This window comes from Aythya fuligula, chromosome 14 (assembly GCF_009819795.1).
Source record: "Aythya fuligula isolate bAytFul2 chromosome 14, bAytFul2.pri, whole genome shotgun sequence".
In the NCBI taxonomy this organism is placed as follows: Eukaryota; Metazoa; Chordata; class Aves; order Anseriformes; family Anatidae; genus Aythya; species Aythya fuligula.
Genome location: NC_045572.1, coordinates 12,284,640 through 12,304,318, shown reverse-complemented (window position 1 = coordinate 12,304,318; position 19,679 = coordinate 12,284,640). Strand labels below are relative to the sequence as shown.

Here is a 19,679-nt window from a genome sequence, read left to right as displayed (position 1 = left end):
GTAGCTTCTTGACATGCTCTTTCTAGCTTGCGTTTGCTGCGATATTTACAGCAAAGTAACTTTAATGAGTACAAGAGCAGTTATATTTCATGAAAGCCATCTGCAAGGCTATTTGACTGTTATCAGTCATTTTGGAAGGTGGTGTAAGATAGAAATTTTACAGCTTCCAGGAATTACCACCCATTTTTGCTGCCTGCACCCTTCTTCAGAAATGATTGCTTATGGGTTGGGACATGCACAGTTGCCCTTACAGCAGCCATTATGGTTGCAAAATGGTATTTTGCCGATTTGTTTATTGCAGACTGAGGGACTTTTGTAGCCAAATGTTGAAATCAGACCTGAGACAAAGAGGAAGCAGAACCTTCTGGCTTCACCATTGTGTCTGCTGCAACCTTGTGCCTGGGGGTAAATGGCAAGCTTGGATCTTTCTGTTGTGGAAAAATAAAAAAAATGTCCTTTCTACAGGCTTGTAGGTGGCTGTTTCAGGAGAAACAGTGATACAATATTCATTTTTTTTGCAGATTGAAATATTTTACGACTGCTATTTTTTTCCTATGCAAAAGCAGCTGAGAGGGAGTTGCATCTTGCAACTGACTCAAAGCTGGCTTGGTGCAGCCGAAACATGGCTGTGGCACCATGCTGTGCTTCTGGAAGCAAACACGGTACCATCAGCCCTGTGTCAGAGGCCTTTCCCAGTTCATCCAGTTGCAAATGAGCTCCTGCTTGCTCGAGCTGCTTCAAAGGCACCTGGACACAGCAGTTGCTCCAGAGCTCCCTTCTGTGCTCTTGGCAAGAGAAACAAGTGTGTCATGACCGTATTAGCCATGCTGCTTGCGAGGTTTGGACAGGCATTTGACCTTTTGCTGAAGATGTATGAACTTCTTTAGGAAGCGGTTATGAACACTCCCTATTCACTCTCTGTAGGTAATTAAGCAGTAATACTAATGCAGTCCTGAAGCAATTGCCAAGCTGTCGTGTGGTCATTGGTCCTACGGAAAAGGGACAGAGAATAAAATGATGAAACTAGGGAAAGATGCTGACAAATGCAGGTGGAAGATTTCAGCACAGGCACCACCAAGGCTGGAAACAACTGTCTGTGGCATTCAGACATGGCAGTGAAGTTTCATCAAATCTCTTTGCACTCATTGCATTGCTGTGGTGCTGAAACACAATCTTGTTCAGCAAAAGTAAGGAGCAGCACGAAAAAATAACATTTTTCTGTCAGTGATTAAAACCGCAAGAAAATTCTTCTTTGCTCTCAGTTAGGAATTGTGCTGTTGCTGTATCAAACTAAAAGTCAGGCATGAGAAAGTGATTTAATCTATAATCAGAAGTGACAGAGAAGGGATTCAAAACCCTTACAGAAAAATAATAAAACAAACAAACAAACAAAAAAAAAAATGGTTTCGTTGAACTGGGTTGTTTATTCCTCCGAGAGATTGGGGTGGACTTTTTGGATTCTTTCTTTAAAAAAAAAAAAAAAAAAAACTCTTTCTCCCATGTATTACGGAAGAAATTAAAATGACCAGATCTTGAACAAACTTGCAATTCTCAAATGAACCCTTTGCTTACTTCAGCACCCTTTGCTGCCTTGAGGGCAATAGGTATATGTAGGTATATCTGTTGTCCATTCCTTTTAATGGTGAATTCAAATAACATTGCCCTTCTTCTACAAAATCCACTTATCCAGATTGTAAACTTGTCTTTTGTTTGGGAGAACAATGTGTGTTGGGACGGAGATATACCAAGATTTTTTTTGTGTGTTTGCTTTTACTTCAAAGTACATCCCAAGAAAAAAGGCTAGAATTTATGTAAAGTGTATAGGCTTCTAGTCCAAGCTGAAATGTGTGTTCAGATTGTGTTACCTTAATCCTGTTTAAGGAAAAAGAAGAATCATCCACCATCAGATTAATATTGATTAAATGTCACAAGGATTATGAAAGGAGCATACTGTACACTTACCAAGCACTGAAATCAAGTTTAAAAGTGTGGCAGATTTATGTTTTATTTCCTAAGTGTCTTCCCCAGCCTTCACAACCCTGATCTGTTTGAAGCAGAAAGAATATTCTCCTTGATAAATTTCCACTGGGTATTCCCACTTCAGGTGCTCTCCTGAGTTTCTTTGCAACATTACACAAGAATGCCAAGAACAGCTTCAAAGGAATTCAGTGATGACATTGCTATTGTTGAGCTGCAGAAAGTGTTGAAGGACCCCAAAACTACAGGAGATGGAAATATCTAGAGGTCAGTGTAGGTTGTATCAACTCTTCTTCATATGTATTTTCTCAGTTTGGGTACAAGCCCTTCATTTCTTTTATATTATTCCCTTTGTATTTCTCAGACAATCAACCACTGAAGCTAGGCTGTTGAAGTTCAACATATCTGCAGCCACACGCACCACTAATGATCTGCATGCTCATCTTAGAGCTTTCAGCTCATCTTATTGTTTGCAAGTTTTCTAGCTTAAAAGCAGGCTCCATTTATTTCTATGAGTCAGATAACTTCTTCTCCTCCACCCAGCAGAGCTGGTGGTGCTGGAGTCACAAGGGGTTCCCATCTGGCATGACTCAACCACAGCCCAGTGCACAAGGGTTGATTCACTCCCCATGTGCATACAGTGCCAAGACAAAAACATGAAGTTTGTGTCCTTCAGATATAGATGTGAATGAGACAAAAATATATTTGCTAACAGATTCTAAATAATTTATATTGCATTTTTATTAAAAACACATTTGATGCTGTACATGATTCATTATATGGATTGTCCTTAAAAGAACAACTCCCCAACACTTTGACAGTGAAGGTAATCAGACAGACCTTTGAATAAACCATTTTCATCCTATACTAGAAAGAAATATGAATGAAGCTTTACGTCTTTTGTTCAATGCAGTGGCTTAACCTAGCCATGTTATTATTGTTAGGCCCTGAAATAGCACTCATTGATTTCAGATTTGATGGGATTCAAGGGGAGCAACAGCAATTACTATGTTCATCCATTTAAAAACATAAATTAGGGATGAATAAGGCTTTTAAAGCTAGGAATTAAAAGAAGTGGGCACAAATCATTTCTACCTATATTGTATTGGATTTACTTCCCGGACATCTGTTTGCCCAGACACCTTCCTGAGACTACCACATATTACCCCAATGAGACTTACAGAGGAGAGAACCTCATCAGATGAGTATTTTCATGAACAAATTGCTGAATGCGTCCTGATCAATAATAGTGGGAATGAAGGTAGCTTCTGGAGATCATCAGCATGCTATACATTGCCTCTTGACTTTAGCTAGAAAAAAAAGTCAGAACAAATCTTTTTTTCTTCTCCCCTCATTTGCACAGTACTATGTTAAGGTAGTGTGCTAAGGAGAAGACAGACTTAAGCCAACTTAATCACCAAGTTCGTCACAGGCCTTTGAGATCCTGATTTCATTATAAAACAGTGATATGTAATATTCAGGTGTACTCTGGATCTGGAATTATTACTTGAAGAACACGTGAAGTGGGAAAGGAAAGCGTCCTTTACAAAGAAAAAAAAAAAAAGGAAAGTGAAGGAAAGTGGGGAATGGCTAACCAGGTGTATTTCCACCTGAGTGGAAACCTGATTTTTCTCCCTTCGTGTTCTGTTCACCCCAGAGTGCTGTTCAGCTGATTGCCACCTACCCTTGACAGCAAGAGCATCAATCATTGGTCTAAAAATATCTATCGTGACTTTGCATTTGGACTCTTCTCTCTGTTCCAGCTGATAGCAGTGGAAGTCTAGAGCAACAGTTTTGTACAGAGGGAGCAGGATGTGAGCAGTGTCCCATCATAATGGCAGGAACTGTTCTGGCTGGAGGGAGACACCTTGCACTAGGGAAGGTGCCAGGACAGTGTCATTCAGCTCAGGAATCTTTGCAGGGCACAGGAAAAACAAAAGGCAGCTGGGCAAGCTCAACTGTTGGTTCCCACTTTCCATTGTTTGGATTTGTTGCTGGCTAAGAAGATGCATGATCTAGCTGAGATTTGCTCCTTTCTTGGGGCATTTGTAATTTCGTTCTCTCCTACAGATTTACTGACATCCAGCCATTACTGAGGTCACACCAGAGCCTTTGCCTTGCTGGGATGTTAGTAAACTCCCATATTTTTTCTCACAAAGCTTATGAGATTGATCAGTTAATTCCAAATTGGACGAAGAAGGCTAACGCTTCAAAAGATGCTCTTCAGCAGGAGACTGGTAGACCAACATACAGATACTTAACATAACGCTTCTGCTGTGTTTCAATGCAAAACTGGGATTAAAAATAAATAATAAGAAAAAGTCCAGCTCACTGACTGTTTTTGTTGTTTCCACATTGGAAACAGTGAGGGCAGCTTGCCATGCCTGGCATGTGCTCTGCAGCAAGAAGACAGTGTCTTCATGTGCAAGAACTGAAGCTGCTGAAGCCACGTGTTGGTGGCACTGTAGGCTCCCACAGCAGGTGCAGAGTAGAATGAGGGAGGCAAGAAGAGATCCAGAAGCTGGATGTAACTCCAGCAGCTCACTTGTGGTGGTCCAACCTCAGCCAAGCTTGTCTTTTGGATGTGGCAGTGGGCTTCTAAGAAACCTGAAGTGCCATGGAAAAGTCAGTCTTACCTGGCAGACCTGTTCTCGTGTGGCCTTTCTTTTGATTCTCAAAGAAAAGAAGACAAATGCAAATAAAACCAAACAGAAACAAAACTGAGACTGAACACTGAACATTCCCTTGCTATAAAGCTCTTGCTTTCTGTTCTCACATGAAGTGAACACATACAGGGGTCTTGGACATTTGTTCCCCAACACCTTATGCACCAGAGAGGAAAAAAAACATTCACAGAGTGAATCTTTATGGAGATTCAGAACACTTTTGGTAGATTCTGTCATATGCTTTATAAGTTCCTGACTGATTGTGTGGAATTAAGTTATTGGGCAGAGAACCAGCTAATGGAAACACATTGATGAAATCATTTTTGAGGGACATTAAATGGAACTTAAAATAAAGCTGAAATGGCTTTATGGATTTTTCAGTCAAACTGTTTATGAACATTTATTGGTGGTAAATTACAGAGTGTCAGAAGAAGGAATCAGTAGGTATGGCTTTTAATAGAAGTCGCTCTGATATAATACTGTGAGAAAGAACAGTTTATTGCTTAGGGATGTATGATACAGTATGTTTAAATACAAATTGAATGATTGTTTTCTCCTAACTGTCTTTGGCCGTTTGCAGGTAAGTTGCCCTTAGCAGCAGCAAGTCTCATAAGCTGAAAAAATATTTTCAGTAGTTTTCAATGAAATGGAAATTTTATACTATGCATTTTTTGTGGTAGATAGCAGATTTTTTAATAATATAACTCAGGAAGCAGACACTGTTATACAATAGTTAATTTAAATTTGCTTTATGCTTAGTAAAGGAAGAAGAAGGATATAGTAGCTTTGCCTGAGAAGGGAAATTGTAACAGCTAATTCTTGAACAGTGGGAGGCACGCATTAGTACTGTTTGCCAAAACCCTCATTCCTTGGGTAGGGAATACTGAAAATATGTCTGTGGGAGTGCAAGACTGGAAGGCACCTTCTGGTCTTCCAAATCCTGTCCCCTCGTTTTGAGATTCCACACCTTATAATCGTGATTTTGTCAAATCTGTTGCTGTCTGTCACATCTACTCTAAGAGAAAAGCTGTTTCCATTTTTTGCTCCCCTGGTGGCTAGAAAACACCTCCTTATCTTCCAAAATATATTTGGGACCAGTTTATTGATATTTGCTTTCGTGCCAACATTGGCCTGTAGCCAGTAGTTCTTTTTCCTTTGTGTTATTTATCCTCCTAGTGTATTTATACACAACATTCATATCCTTCTTTCATTGTCATGCTGCTGAACTAAAAAGTCAAGTCCTTCTAGTCTTTTGTAGGATAGGTATTTTCAATTTCTGATATCAGACAATATTTCCTTTCTCTGCACTTTCCTCAAATGAGGATGAGCTGGAGGCTGCTTAATAGTTCAAGGATTCATTGGTGATTCTTAATAAATGTGATTTTTTATTTTTTTTATGTTTCTATGTTCCCTTTCAGTTTAACGGTTTCCTTCCCTTTGGCCCTGTCCTGCTGCTATGACTCATGAGTAGCCCTTGGCCCCTTTATGGGATGTTCCCATCCAAGAAGCATCCAATATGGAGCAGAAATCCTCACTACTTACTAAGCATATGGCCTTAGATTCATATTTTTATCTTTCACCTTCTCCCTCTCTTCTTCCACTCCCTAAGGTCACTCATTTATTTTTCCATGACATCCCAATCCTCCTCTGCAGACCCAGGATGGCCTAATTCAGTATCGACAGCATATTTCCCCCAAACTTTCCTTCTTTTTGTGCCAAGGCCTTTAGTAAAAATTTTAAATGAGGTCACTTCCTCCAGCCTAACAACTTCTCTTTCAACACAGTCCAGCACTAATGCTATCATAGCCTGGCTGGGGACTTCCATAGTGGCCAAGAGCCAGACTTTGACACAAATGTCCGTATGGAGGACATCTGGGGAGCTGCCGGGCAGAGACTGAGGCTCTTCATTGTGCAAAGAGAGAGGGGTGGTGGCATTGGGCACGCTTGAGGTATATACAATGTCAGGTAGGCCAGAAAAGATTTGAGAATGGATATTTATGGTTTCTCACAGTCCAAGGCAGAACAAGCATCCAGTGAAATCAGCAGGCAGCAAGTTGAAACCAAAAGAAGAACTTCTGCAAAGTATTTAGTCCAGCTGTGAGTTCCTTGGTACAGAACTGGGGATAAATAAAATGATAGTGAGGTTCAAAAAGAGGTGAGAAAAGCTCGTTGGTGTCTCTCCAGTGGTCACAGCCAGCTCAAGGTGTCCCTCAGCTGCTGGTAGCCAGAGTCAAGGGAGGCATGGGATGGCTCAGTCCTGGTTCCTCAGCATCCCCTCGTGGCTGCTGTCCTACACAGTGACAGGGACAGGCGGCCCTGTGGGAGAGCTCGTGTTCTTAAGAGGGAATAATAAGAGGTGATACTGTCAAGGCAGTGAGCCTTATCAAGGTAGGTAGCCTTCACTTCTAATTCATATCAAAAGGGTGAAACAAAGATTTGGAAATCTCATTCCTGTTCTCAGTGCGTAAAGGACTCTTCCATGGATTTGGGAATGATGAACAGAGGAAAAGAGGGTGTAAGATCTGTATGAAGGGAAAGGAAAATGAGATGGATGAAAGGAATAAGAGGGTTTCTTTATTTTCGGCCTTCCTGAAATGACTACATCGCAGTCTCCATTGGTTTTGTTTCCAAAGTTACTTCCTGTGTTCAAAAAAAAAAAAAAATGAACATCTGGAAAGTTCCAGGTCATTAGAAATATGCAAAAGTTTTCCCTTATTCTTCAGACAGTTCTGGTTACTTGCAGATCATACACTTAGTGTGTAAAAATGACATAATTACCCGCATAAACAGAGTCATCAAATAAGCAATGCAAGTGGAAAGGGTGCAAGAATATCTATCTGCATCTCTCCAGCTTCACTTTCTCATCTTTCTCACCTCAAAAATCATTGTGCTATTATGCAGATATGTGCAGGCTGCGTCTTTTGCTAAGTTTCATTGCAAAGCTAATAACCAAGGCAATTGTGTGGATAAGCAGAGACTTAAATCATTTGGAAACTGTTGAGAGAGGACAGATCAGATAATAATAACCTTCATGGTTGGCAAGTTACAGCTGCTTTTGACAACTTGTAACAATGAAGACTTATAGTAAAGTTAAGAGCTAAATACCTGTATTGGGCCATAGGATCAATTTCAATTCCCAAGTATAAAGCCTCAAACTTTAGGCTGCTTTTGTCATCTTTGAGATTACTTTGCTGTTCTCTCCGTTAAAAAGTAGGGGTTGCTTTTTGTTTTACAGAGTGTTTATTTTTATTCTGATTTTCATTTAACACAGTGGGATGGTTCGGTTAATCTATTTCACTGTAAGGAAGGAGCAGTCGTGTGGAAGCCACATGTGTTTCTCACCTAGAACAGTAGTTACAGAAGGATGTTGTGTTCGTGTGTTTTGCATCATCTCAGAATATTTTTTTATTCTGTAGTGCTGACTTCCAGAGTAACAAATTTAATAGCACATCTTAAGAAAGATCTCAAATAGTGTATCTAAAAGATCTTGTCAGGATCTGCAGTTGGCACCAATAGCTTTATCAAAGAAAAAATTAAGGATTTTTTTTTTTTAATGCCACCGGTAAAGTTTGCATTGGATAATTGGTCACGTTGAATCTGAATACAAGACCGTAGGTCCAGATTCAGGAATATACTTGCTCACTGATGAGTAGGCAGCTATATTGTAGAGATCAGGAAACATACATTTCTCGTGCACTGGTGTGGGTAAGACTATCATTCACATGTGTTAGCTGTGGAAGTTTCAGTGGGAGCGAGAAAGTGCCGCTGTGCTGCATGGAGCGGTAGTGACACCCCTTGGGGACTCCTGCACACAGCCCTGAGGTCTCGAGTGTTTTAGAAGTGGAATGGGTTCAGAAAAGGAGCGATAAAAAGCCCAAAAATGTGAATCATTCATGTTCACAGGGAATGATTTAGAAGGATGCAACTTTCCAAGAGAAAGTTGAGGTGGTTGGGTCCCCATCAGTAACCAGCTACGGAAGTTGGGGATTTCTGTTCATGCAGGACCCATTGGTTGGCATGCAATGGCACGAGAAAATGTAGTGGCTGAAAGCTGATGTGAGACCAATTCAGGTTGGATACACATTTAAAAATAGGAACAATTAGACAGGAAAGGCTTACCAGAAGATGACATAGGCTGTTTTTGGCTTAAAAATTAAATAGGAAGAGCACATCTTCCTCAAGAGACAGTCACAAAATATGGACCTGATGCAGAAATGGCTGGGTGAAAACATCCAGCCTGTGTAATGCAGGTGGTCATAACAGGGGATCACAGTGGCCTGAAACTCACGAAAGCTGTTTAGTATTACCTAGCAGTTTGCAGCTCGTAATCTAAAAGCACTCATCAAATTGGGATAGTGCTGTCCGCCCCACTGTCTGTACAAGAAAGGGGAAATGTGCAGAAGTTAAATGACTTCTGGGTCTCATGTCAAACCAGTGGCTGGACTGGGACTAGAACCTTGTCTCCTGCTGCATTTCAGCCAGAGAACACCTCCTTTCTTTTCCCCAGGAAAAGCACAGCCTGACCTGAGACACTTCCAGTGACTGAGCCGAAATTTGGTTTTCTCCTTTGAGTATCTCTCAGAGCAAAAGATAATTTCTTGACATGCATGCAGGTTCATTAATGAGGGATGTAGCTGGATTAGAAATCTGGTTACCAAGGGGGTATCTTTTCCAAGCTCACTGCATCAACTGGGTCAGCAAACACTTCACACGCTCAGGGTACAAACAGCTGCTTTTTTTTTACAGCCAGGAGTGCAGGTTGCAGGCAACTCCCAGTTGTAATCAAGGCAACCAATTTCAGGTAATCAAGGGCTGGCTTTTCCCGGGGACAGAAGCGATGTGTGCAAGAGAGAAATGGGGTCAGGGAATGGGTTAAATTGCACCTAGGTATGATTTGACAATCACTCCCCTGATAACAGCTTATAATGTTTACAATTTGTCTTCTGTTTTGTTTTGTGATTTCAGGAGCAGAAGGCACAGTGTTCCCTAAATCTATAGAAACTCCCAATGTCAGGGCAGACCCCTTCAAGGAACTAAGGTAAACTTTGGAATATGGTTTAACGGTAACTCAGGGGCACCTTGCTGGAGTTGTGCATATTGCTGGGCATCATTTCTGCTTTTGCACAGGAACTTGGGCTTTGCTTTGGCTGGCATCACCAAGGGGATGCCATGAAAGAGAAGGGATCTTCCATGTTTTTGTCTAATGTGACCAAGCTAAAGGCAATCATGGGTAATGAGAGCATCGTTTCTCCTCTGTAACACACTCTGCTTGCCCTGAGCTCAGCCTTAACAAAGAAATAGAGGAATCTTTTGCTGATTGTGCAGGGAGGTATGGGAGTCTCTGCTGAATCACAGGGTGTAAAAATAGCCAAAATGGTAATGCTCTCCAGCATTATCTGTCTTGCAGAAATGCAAATCCTCTCTGACCTACACTGGGTCTAGCTGTGCACGTATGTCTCTGCTGAAACTTCCAGAGATACCTCTTGCTGACAGCAGTGTATCAGGAGGGAAAAATCTGCACAGTTCCTGAGAACCAGCTTTCCTACAAATAAATGCTATGCATTATATAAAATAAAATATTAAAAACAAATAAAATATAAAAAAAAAAAAAAAGAAAAAGAAAAAAGGTCACTACAGGTTAGTTTTGATGACTACTCTCTGGAAAAAAAAAAAAAAAAAAAAAAAAAAAAAAAAAGATCATATGATGACTAAATCTGCAGTGAACCTTCTAGCCAAAAGGGCTGTAGGGGTTTTTCACCAGTGCTCAAATTATTCTTGCTTAGAAAGACAGAAAAAATGGAAGAGGACATCTTGTCTTTATATCTTGGTTTGCAAACACTCCTCTCCTGGAGAATGCTGGGGATAAAATAGTCTTCAGACAGCTGAAGTTGTGTGCAAGCACTGCAGATTTGCTCCGGACGCACAGAGATGGGAGACAACCTCTCATTAACTCTCTCTGCTTTGATACTGGGGGTAGTTGTGGTCCAGCCTAGATTACCGTGAAAGATGAACAACATCCTGGCTGCCTTCCCTTGTGTCTATCACTAGCTTTCAGTTTCTCTCCAGAAACACTCTAATTGTTCCCAATCTGCACTCTGGGGATCACATGTCAGATCAAATGTGCACCAGTGATGTGACTCAGTTCATTATGAAAGTTTGTTCTCTTTCTCAGAGTTTTGTCATAAACACCACCTTGTGTTTTTTTTTTTTCAACATTGGTATACTTCCTTTAAAAAAATAAAGAAGAAATTAGGTCTTTGGTCAGCCTGCTGTGCAGCTGCTGGGGCAGCTCCAGGAGCTGCTGTGGTGGAAGGAGCCCCAGGAGGGCAGGGGAGGGTTGTGCAGGGCACACATGCCCTCCTTTCCTCCAGGAAGAGCAGGCAAATGAAGCACTCGTGAGCTGGGTGGAATTGTGGGTGAGGTTCAAGTGGCAAAGGCTTTCTCACTCAGCCCATCACTGCAGGTATTTTCAGGAAAAGAAAAAAAAAAAAAAAAAAAAAGATCAAATAATAAGATCATGTATTGTATAAAATATCCAGCAGCATCAAAATGATTTAGACAATCAGGTCCCATTTCTGGTAGTGATTTAGGTCCAAGTTTGTGCTTGCTTAGGAATTTTCTAAACGTGGGAAGGGAATTTAATCCAAATAAATGTAAGATGTCACATTAGAGGGGACAAATGTAAATTAAAGTAGCCTTAATCTGATTGAGTATGCTCCTGTTCCAAAGAGAATTAAGCTAAATGAAATTGAAATGAATTAATGGTGGTATCCATGCAAGGGGTTGATCAGTATATTCGATCTGCTTTAAATTCTTGTTATTTCACTTGTTCTAAGTAGAAAGCTGTCGGATAACTGGCTTTCTTTGAAATTAGTGGACTGTCTGAAAAAAAAAATCATGTTTTAAAAATCTGGTGATTTTATTTTAAGGGAAAATAATTGAAATTTAGTAGGACTTAACTTTGGAAAAGGACCCAACAGGTCCCAAAATATTTTATGTGCTCCTGAAAATTTTATCTTGGCAAAAGATGGATGCTTTTTCCACCACACTGAAAGGAAAAGAGGCAAGGGTAGCATTGTTTAGAGAAAGTAAGGTTTCCTGAGAGCAAATGCTCTATTCCTCCCCAAACCAAGAACCATCCTTCTCTCTCTACATGTATGCATGCCCAAGTTTGTTGGAGCACTGCCTGCCTCTTAGGTGAAACGGAGCCTGTTGGGTGCAGCACAGAGTTCTTACAGGGGTGACATTCTTTGGCACCTTCCTGTTTTGATAGCAGTGTATGTGCATAATGTGTCCTTTTAGCCTCTTTTAAAAGATGCTGCAGGGAAATGGGACTGAATGAGGTAGCTGCCTACGGGTCTAGAGCTGTTATCTGTTACCACTAGGAAAACAGCATTATAAACATGGACTCAGTGGCTGGCTTGACACTAAAAGACCTTTTCCTGTAATAAATAGGTGACCTTTCTTTCCTCCTTCGGCTGAAGTTCCTGGGAAGAAGGTGCACGGTCTGTTATTGTGGGCTGTCGCCAGCACCACCAACCTCAGTCACTGTTCCTAGACCAAACGGCTAAGATTAGTTATATGATTGATCCATTTGCTCTTTTCAGTGGCGTAGAGACTCCCACTTTTTCTTTAGGAGACTTCAAAATAAGGTGACAACGACTGTCACTAACAGAAAGAGAGGAGACCAACTGCTCCTGTCACTACTGGGAGTTAGACCATCTGTATGTCTTCCTTCCCTTCCTCCTCTACTTAACAGACAGACTGATTTCTCCTTCGACACAGGCAGTATGCCATCATGCCAATCATTTCTGCTTCTTTCCTTCTTTTTCTCCCATACCCCACAGCCCTTCCGTCATGCCCAAGTGTCACAAAGACTGATACACTCCAAGCGATGGCATATATATTCTCCATAGACTTTCTGTCCCCGCTTAGCTGATGAACGATCTTTAGTTCATATAGTTCCAATTCCTTTATTAGTAACTGGCTGCTCTACAAGGTGGCCACGTTCCTGGAGAACAGACGAGGTATCTGTCCTCTCAGAGCACTAGCAGGCTCTGTGTGGTTCTTTTTTCTATGTGCCCTTTTAAAAATACTTTGGTCTACAGTGGTTTAGATGGAGGAAATTCATCTGGCAATATGTGCTCAGCTTTTTCTTACGTGCTAATCCCATATGAGAGCTGTAAGGCTGCAGGAATTGGTCGGGTGCTGGTTTGACCCAGGTCCTAACTTTGCTGCTGTCTTCTCAGGAGATTTTCCATGATTCCCATGCTACAGAAAGGCTCATGTGTCCCAAAACAAGAATCCTACACAGCCCAGTACCAGTTGTATTAGGAATGGCAGAGCTCATAAATGCCCTGTTAAATGCAGGGGTGGGTGTTATTAATAGTTCATATTTTCTTTGTTGTGATCTAGAGTGTTCTTTAATAACTACTTTAGAGTAGAAATATATGAAAAACTATTAATAAACTTTTGTGGATACTTTCATGTTTTTACTTGCTGAAATTCTTTTTAGACTGCTAAAAGTTTTGGTAGTTGTTCATTGGGTTGTAAACTTGTCAAAATAGTAAAAATGAAAGCATACAAATTCAAATTATGTTCTTTTTTTTTTTTTTTTTTTTTTTTTTTTTTGGACCACTTACAATTCAGTATCATTCCAGAAGAGTTTAGGGGAAGGGTTTGGGAGATTTGTTTGGAGCACTGAAATATTTCTAGCAATCTGTATCGACTCATTAAAATGCAAGTTGGTGTCCTTATGATTGCCTATATATAAAGGTTGAATTCCTGATGCCCTTTTCTCACGGGATCGTTTAAATAGAGCCCAAGTAACTTGGTGGGAGCCTGTCCTGAGAGCCTCACCTTGACACTGACAGAAATCACCAGACCTCTGCTATTTGTCTTCTTCCAAAAAGGAAGAATTATATATTAAGGAGTGTATCAGAAGTTGTCTGACAGTCACAAGTTCAGCACCTCCACTGCCACTGAGACATCCTTCGAGGTGAACGATAAGGGGTAGACTAGCTGATGAGGAGGAAAATAATTGGTGGGTAGGTAATTAAAAAGTGAGTTGCCCGATACAAGAAAAAAACATCAGGAGGGTGATACTAAGCTGCTAAGTGCTGGAAGCTAGGAGGACGTATGCTGGATGGGTGCTGTGTAATACCATCTGTCCCTGGCTCCTGGTAAGATACAGTGCCTGGGCTTGGTGAACCCTTGTAGTGACACAGGGTGAGAACGTGTGGGCTTCATCTGCTGTGAGAGGCACCGGGAACGTGCCTCCTCAACCCAAACTCCCTCGTTCAGACACAGGGATAGGTATCAACCCCATGGCCAGGTCGTGCCAAGCAGGGGCACCTGGAGTGCGTTGCTGGAAACCTGTTTTAGGGCATTTCTGTTCCCAGAGTTAAATAAAAAGAAATCAGCATGCAGTTCTCTCCACGAGGAGCAAGCACAGACCTGGAGTACATATGCTGTTATTGTAGGTTAAAAAAAATGCAGTAAACTGCTTATCCAAGGCCAGGAAACAAATGGATGATTTTTTTATTATTATTATTTTTTTCTGTAATACACAAATATAGTTAAGGGAGAATTAATCCCTTGGGCATGAAGGGGTAATTTTTGACCAAAGTTAATTATGAAGCACTGAAATTACCAAATGGCAGATGAAATGCACTTGCAGTTTGATTTTATTAGTGCAATTCTACCTTAACATGTACAGTACTGAACTATCCAAATAGTCCAAGTGAGACCTATTGTACCAAAAAGCAATTTAAATACAGTGCTTAGCTAATGTAACAATAGTCGTTTTGTAAAATAATAATTCTTATCGAATTAGGGTTTCTCTCAGCTGTGTTTCGCAAAGCAGCAGAGACATTTTCAATAAGTACGAACACAAATAATGTTTCTGTCTAAAGCCCAGTACATTAATGAAGATTAAGAGAGCAAAAATTAGAGAGGGGGGAGAGAATTGTATAAAAGAGGAAGTATTTGGTGGGAAACATGTCGTTTTTAAAGAGTAGTGTGTGATCCTGAAACATAGTTTAGTTTACAAGAAACACTTGGGGATTTCTGTCAGGTGTCAGCAAGGGAAAAATGGTAGAAAAATGGTCATTTTAGCTTTGTATCTAACTGGTGTTATTTTTGGACTGATATGCCAGAAAGGATGCAATTATTTTCTCTGTTATACCAGTGCAATCCCAGTAATTTTGGCAGTCCTACCAGCTTAAACTACAACAGACTTTTGCCTTGGAATGAGCTTTACTTTCCACTTTGTAAGAAATATGTGATAACTATTTTAATGTGACACAGCTAGGGCAGGATTTATAACACTATCTCCATTCAAGTCAATGCAAACCTGTCAGTGTACAACTGAAATGAGAGAACAGGTTCTTCATTTCTAAACTTCAAGCTAATTTAAGTGGACCCTGATGAGTGTCTTTTGAACAGCAGAAGTCCTCATCACTCCTAGACAACTAATCTAGGAGACCGTGTGCAATCTAACAATTTTCTCATGACAGCTAAAGCTTCCTGAAGAACTTGCTATTGGATGAGACTTTTCCAGAGTGGCATTCACACTGATTTCACAGCCACAGCCACTTTGCTTTAGCCTTTCCTCCTGTTGACATCCCTTCAAAGCTGCTGCCCATCCATCTATTATAGAAGACAAGCCACAGCCCTCCCAAGTCAAAGGGAGCCTTTCCATAAGGCTTCTTGTGGATGGTGTACTGAACGCTTTACACAATGCATTTGATATAAGGCTTGGGGTTAAGGAGGCAGTTGCTTGCAGGGGCTTTCCATCTGGTAGAATATTCCCATTGCAGAGGGGACTTGCTGTTCCCTCTTGTTGCCCCAGCAGATCTCCTCTTAATGACTGTCACCTCTTTCACACCCAGCATTAGACAAGGGGGTTAGCTCTTGGTGTGTTTTCCTTCCTTATTTTTAGCAGGTGAAGCCTAGAAACAGATCAGATAATCAGGAGGCACACACCTGGCAAATGGCAGAGGCATTGACGGAGCTTTGCTGACTTATCCCAGCTGTATAAATCATGGCACTGCCCTGCTCGCTGTGCTGCTAATAGGATCTGTCCATAGACAGGCAGATCCTTTTCAAGGAGGGCTAATGGACAGTGAAAGCAGGCTTGGCAGGAAAGTGAGCCTGGCATAAAGGTGCTTCGATTGCTGAAGTAAAAAATGAGATCGACTCAAACTAGGAAAAAAAAGAAAAAGAAGTCAGACTTTGTGGTTGAGCAACCTGAAGTTGGGTGCATGGCTCCTTTCAGATGTAGTTGTGTCCTCTGTGCTGCAGCGACGTGTGGGTGCAGGTCTGTGGGCACAGGAACATCCACCAGAGCTACGTGGCCCTTCAGTGAAAACAGAAGAGTGGGAACAGGGAGGTAAGGGGCAGATTTCTAAATTAAGTTGCTGCCAAATGGCATAGCGTATGGGGTAGACAGCAATGGAAATCTCTTATTTGGTGGTTGGTTGGAGGATATGCAAGGTTCCTCTCCCTTTGTATGTATTTAAGGAGCATAGTCATAAGTGTATGCTTATTACATTTCTCTAGTCAGAGACCAGGGCAACTTTTCCTGGTCTCTGAACAAAATAGCACAGCTTGGTTCATTATTTTCCTTCTGCATTTATTCCATAGGGGTTTCCTAATGCAAACAGTCTTTTTTTCTGGGAAATATTAATCATCAATCCTGCGTGTTATCTCAGACTGAATATCTTTCGTGCATACAAGATCTGTGTCCTGCCTAGGTGTGTTACGCCTGTGATTGTCATTAGCTTTCAACAGCAGAATATCACTTGCTCTGTAATCAGAGCATTCATCTAACCTTCGAGTGGCGTTCGCAAAGCTGTACAAGCCAGAAGTCCTCTGGGACTTGAGAGAAGCCCTATCAGTGTTAGTAATCTGTACAGTCATATCCACATCCATCCACTTGAATAACAAAAATGTAAGCTGTTTTTCCTTTTTTTAACTCTCTGTGCAGCACATCACTAACCTTGAGTAGAAAATAGATGCTAATAAATGCGAGGTCTTAAAAATGTGAATTATAGCCATTTCACACTTCATGGCAGACTCACACTGGTGAAATGGCTTAATACTTAATTACAATGCTTGTCCTTCTCTCAAGTGCAGATGACATTCCTCAGATAGATTTTTTAATGACATCTGTGGAAATAAGTTGAGAAACTAATTAGTTATTCATATAATACAGAGTATTGGCCGTGTTCTGATTAAAAGGATGTGGTGACACCCGGCTAACATGATGTATCTTTCTGGTAGTAGTTTAGTCTGCTCCCTGAGGTGATGTTTTTTTGGAAGGTCTTAGAGAAAAAGATAAAAATACCCCCTAGCCTCTGCAACACAAATGTTTATAAAAGACATTGCCTTTCATTTATATTTTGCTAATGATTAATCAGGGCTACTCCGGTCAGGAGCAGCATACCTCACTGCTTGTGCCCTAGCAGGAATGCCTGGTCTGCAGGCTCTAAGGACCATTTTTGCAGCGTTGACTTTAATGGGATCTGTAGGTTATTGACTAACTGCAGCCGTAAGCCTCCTGAAAGCGATCATTAGACAACTACCCAGAGAGAAGGGCCAGCAAGCCAGCATTTGTTTCAGTGCGAGGTGGGCAACGAGTTTGCCTTGCAGCAGAGCCTTGCCAGTGCTGCATTAACGTGGGGTAACTGGGAGGTGGTGGGCTGTGAATCAGCTGGTGTGCTGGTGTGGGATGTGGCATTTGTAATACTCTGTGAGAGTCTCAATAACTATTGTTTTAGCATAATATTTGCGTTTAGAAAAGAGCTATTGGCATCAAGGATTTTGAGCATGAAATGCAGAAGTAAACAGAAAGGAGACAAGGAAAGCATCTTACCCACCTGTGGTCCCAATCCCATCTTTAATTCTTTTGCAAATAGTGTGATATTTAGGATGTAATCATGTTCAAAATGACTGAATAGCTCTGAAGAGAATGAGATTTTCCTTTGAACATAGTTCTTATCTCAAAGAAATGAGAGGGATATAATCCACTGAGCACCATGTTTGCTTTTGGGTAGAAAAACTCCTGGCTATCTTCAATATTTCTCCCTATCTTTTTATATTTCTCTCCAGCTGTGTATCTTGCATTTCTAAAACCTGAAGTGAAGAGCAAAGCAGGCAAAATAAAAATCTTTGCCTTACTCAGCACTCAGTACTTGCCTTTAAGGAAGGACTATCTCCCCACTGAGCCTTTGCACGTGAGCCTGGACACCCTTTCACAAACCAAAGCCAGCTCCCACAGCCATGCAGAGCACAGCATGGGAATCACAGCTGGGGTTTCACTGCTGAAGAGCAGCAGTTATCAACCAGCTTCCTGAAACCCGAATGTTTAATACGGACTCCTCATTAACCTGGTACAAAATAGGAAAGGACAGTTTAGATGCTTTCCTGCCCAAGTGAGAAGATGCTGGGTATTTTTTTTCCTACTGCTTTCTGCTCATGCCTGAGGGCTTGGCTGTATCAAGGCAATAGCAGTTATTATTTAGTGTGAGCGAGGTACTTCGAGCTGTATGAGTCCATTGTGATTAAAAAGAACACTTGTACAAAAACATTAATTGTACTTTAGACTGGAGACAGGAATTGATAGCTGTTGTATAACTATATTAAAGAGAAGACAAATGTATCTATAACTATAATGGGATTCTTTCTTTTGAAAGCAGTACTTTGTATACTTATTAAGAGAAATCATAAATATTCACTGTGCCTACAGAATCTTTATTCTCAATTTATGGGTCATATGTAATAGAGTTGTTTTGTTTAGGCCAGACAGGGTGACTGTGTTGTTTCCTCATTACTTGAACTGATTTTATCTTCTTAATGTGCAGTGTGCTGCTGCTCTGCTCCTCATATATTATATAAATCCATACTATATTTTGCAGCATGGATTTATCCCATGGGTTTATGCGGCACCTCTGGCAGCTTTGAATAATAATAATTTCCTACCAAATGGCATGGCTGAGGTCATACTACAGGAATGTCACTCCTTGCTTTCAGATGGTGTTTGGACTCAATTCTGCCTCTCTCACAGACGCAGTGCATGTCTGATGAGAACCCATTTCTAAATATGACTCAATAGTCAAACTCATGTCCCTTAGGCAGCAGGGCAGTACTTAGAGCAAGAAGGGGGCTTGCTTGGCTTTCTGCAGCGTACCATGCAAGCCCACCATCAGAAGTAATTGCCATATCGTCATTGCACTTCGTAAGGCGCATTGCAAGGGAGGCTGTCATTTTGCCTTTAGGCAAATCATAGCAATTCCCATGGGCAGGAATTGAAAATACATGTGCAGATTCAGCTCAGAAAACAGGATCTTTACTTTTTCTGTACACACACCTTACAAATGCTGCATGGAAAGCGTCAAATCATAAGTGGTGGAGCTGATTGTGTTTAGATCCTGCAAGCATTCACACTAGAACCCAGTCTTGGTGGCCAGTTAGCCCATCCTGAACAAGCTCTCAGGCCTCCAATTGAATTAGCAGATGATAGCCATAAAGTAAATAGGGGAAGCAAATGCATAATGAAGTTGTGGATGTGTTATCACAAGATGTTCTGCACATTGGATAAATTATTAGAAGGATTACACTCTCGCTCTTCTTCTCACACACCTTCCTCAAGAACATGTTTCTGCCTGCTTCTGTCAGAGGCTGGATGGACCTCACAGCTAACTGCCAACATTACCAAGCTTTATCCATGTCTGTCTCGATCTCTACTGGAAGGTTATTAGGATTTCTTCCATCCAGCAAAGGTGTTTCCTGAAAGCTGGATTGATCTGTGAGGTACCACCATGAGCAATCAGGTCCTGCTCATCATCCATTTCAGCTTTGCATCTTTGGGGATCCCTACACAACTCATAGTTGCTCCCATGCCCTCTACTTCATCCATAAGAATAATAATATATTATTAGTGTGTGACCAATATCTGCGTGCTCTTTCTGTGTTCAGGAGTGAGTTGGCATAGTGGTGTTACACTGGAGGTAGTTGGTGAACCATCTTGTCACT

General features: G+C 41.1%; 1 protein-coding gene across 4 annotated transcripts in view; it reads left to right on the top strand.

Moving 5' to 3' along the window:
* The window catches only part of SGCD (sarcoglycan delta), a 204,403-nt gene that overhangs the window by 160,573 nt on the left and 24,151 nt on the right, over window positions 1-19,679 (top strand). For all 4 annotated transcript variants that reach the window (XM_032196768.1, XM_032196765.1, XM_032196766.1 and 1 more), the window contains exon 6: window positions 9,609-9,681. In XM_032196768.1, the coding sequence (XP_032052659.1) occupies window positions 9,609-9,681 (73 nt within the window). The remainder of the gene's footprint in view (window positions 1-9,608; window positions 9,682-19,679) is intronic.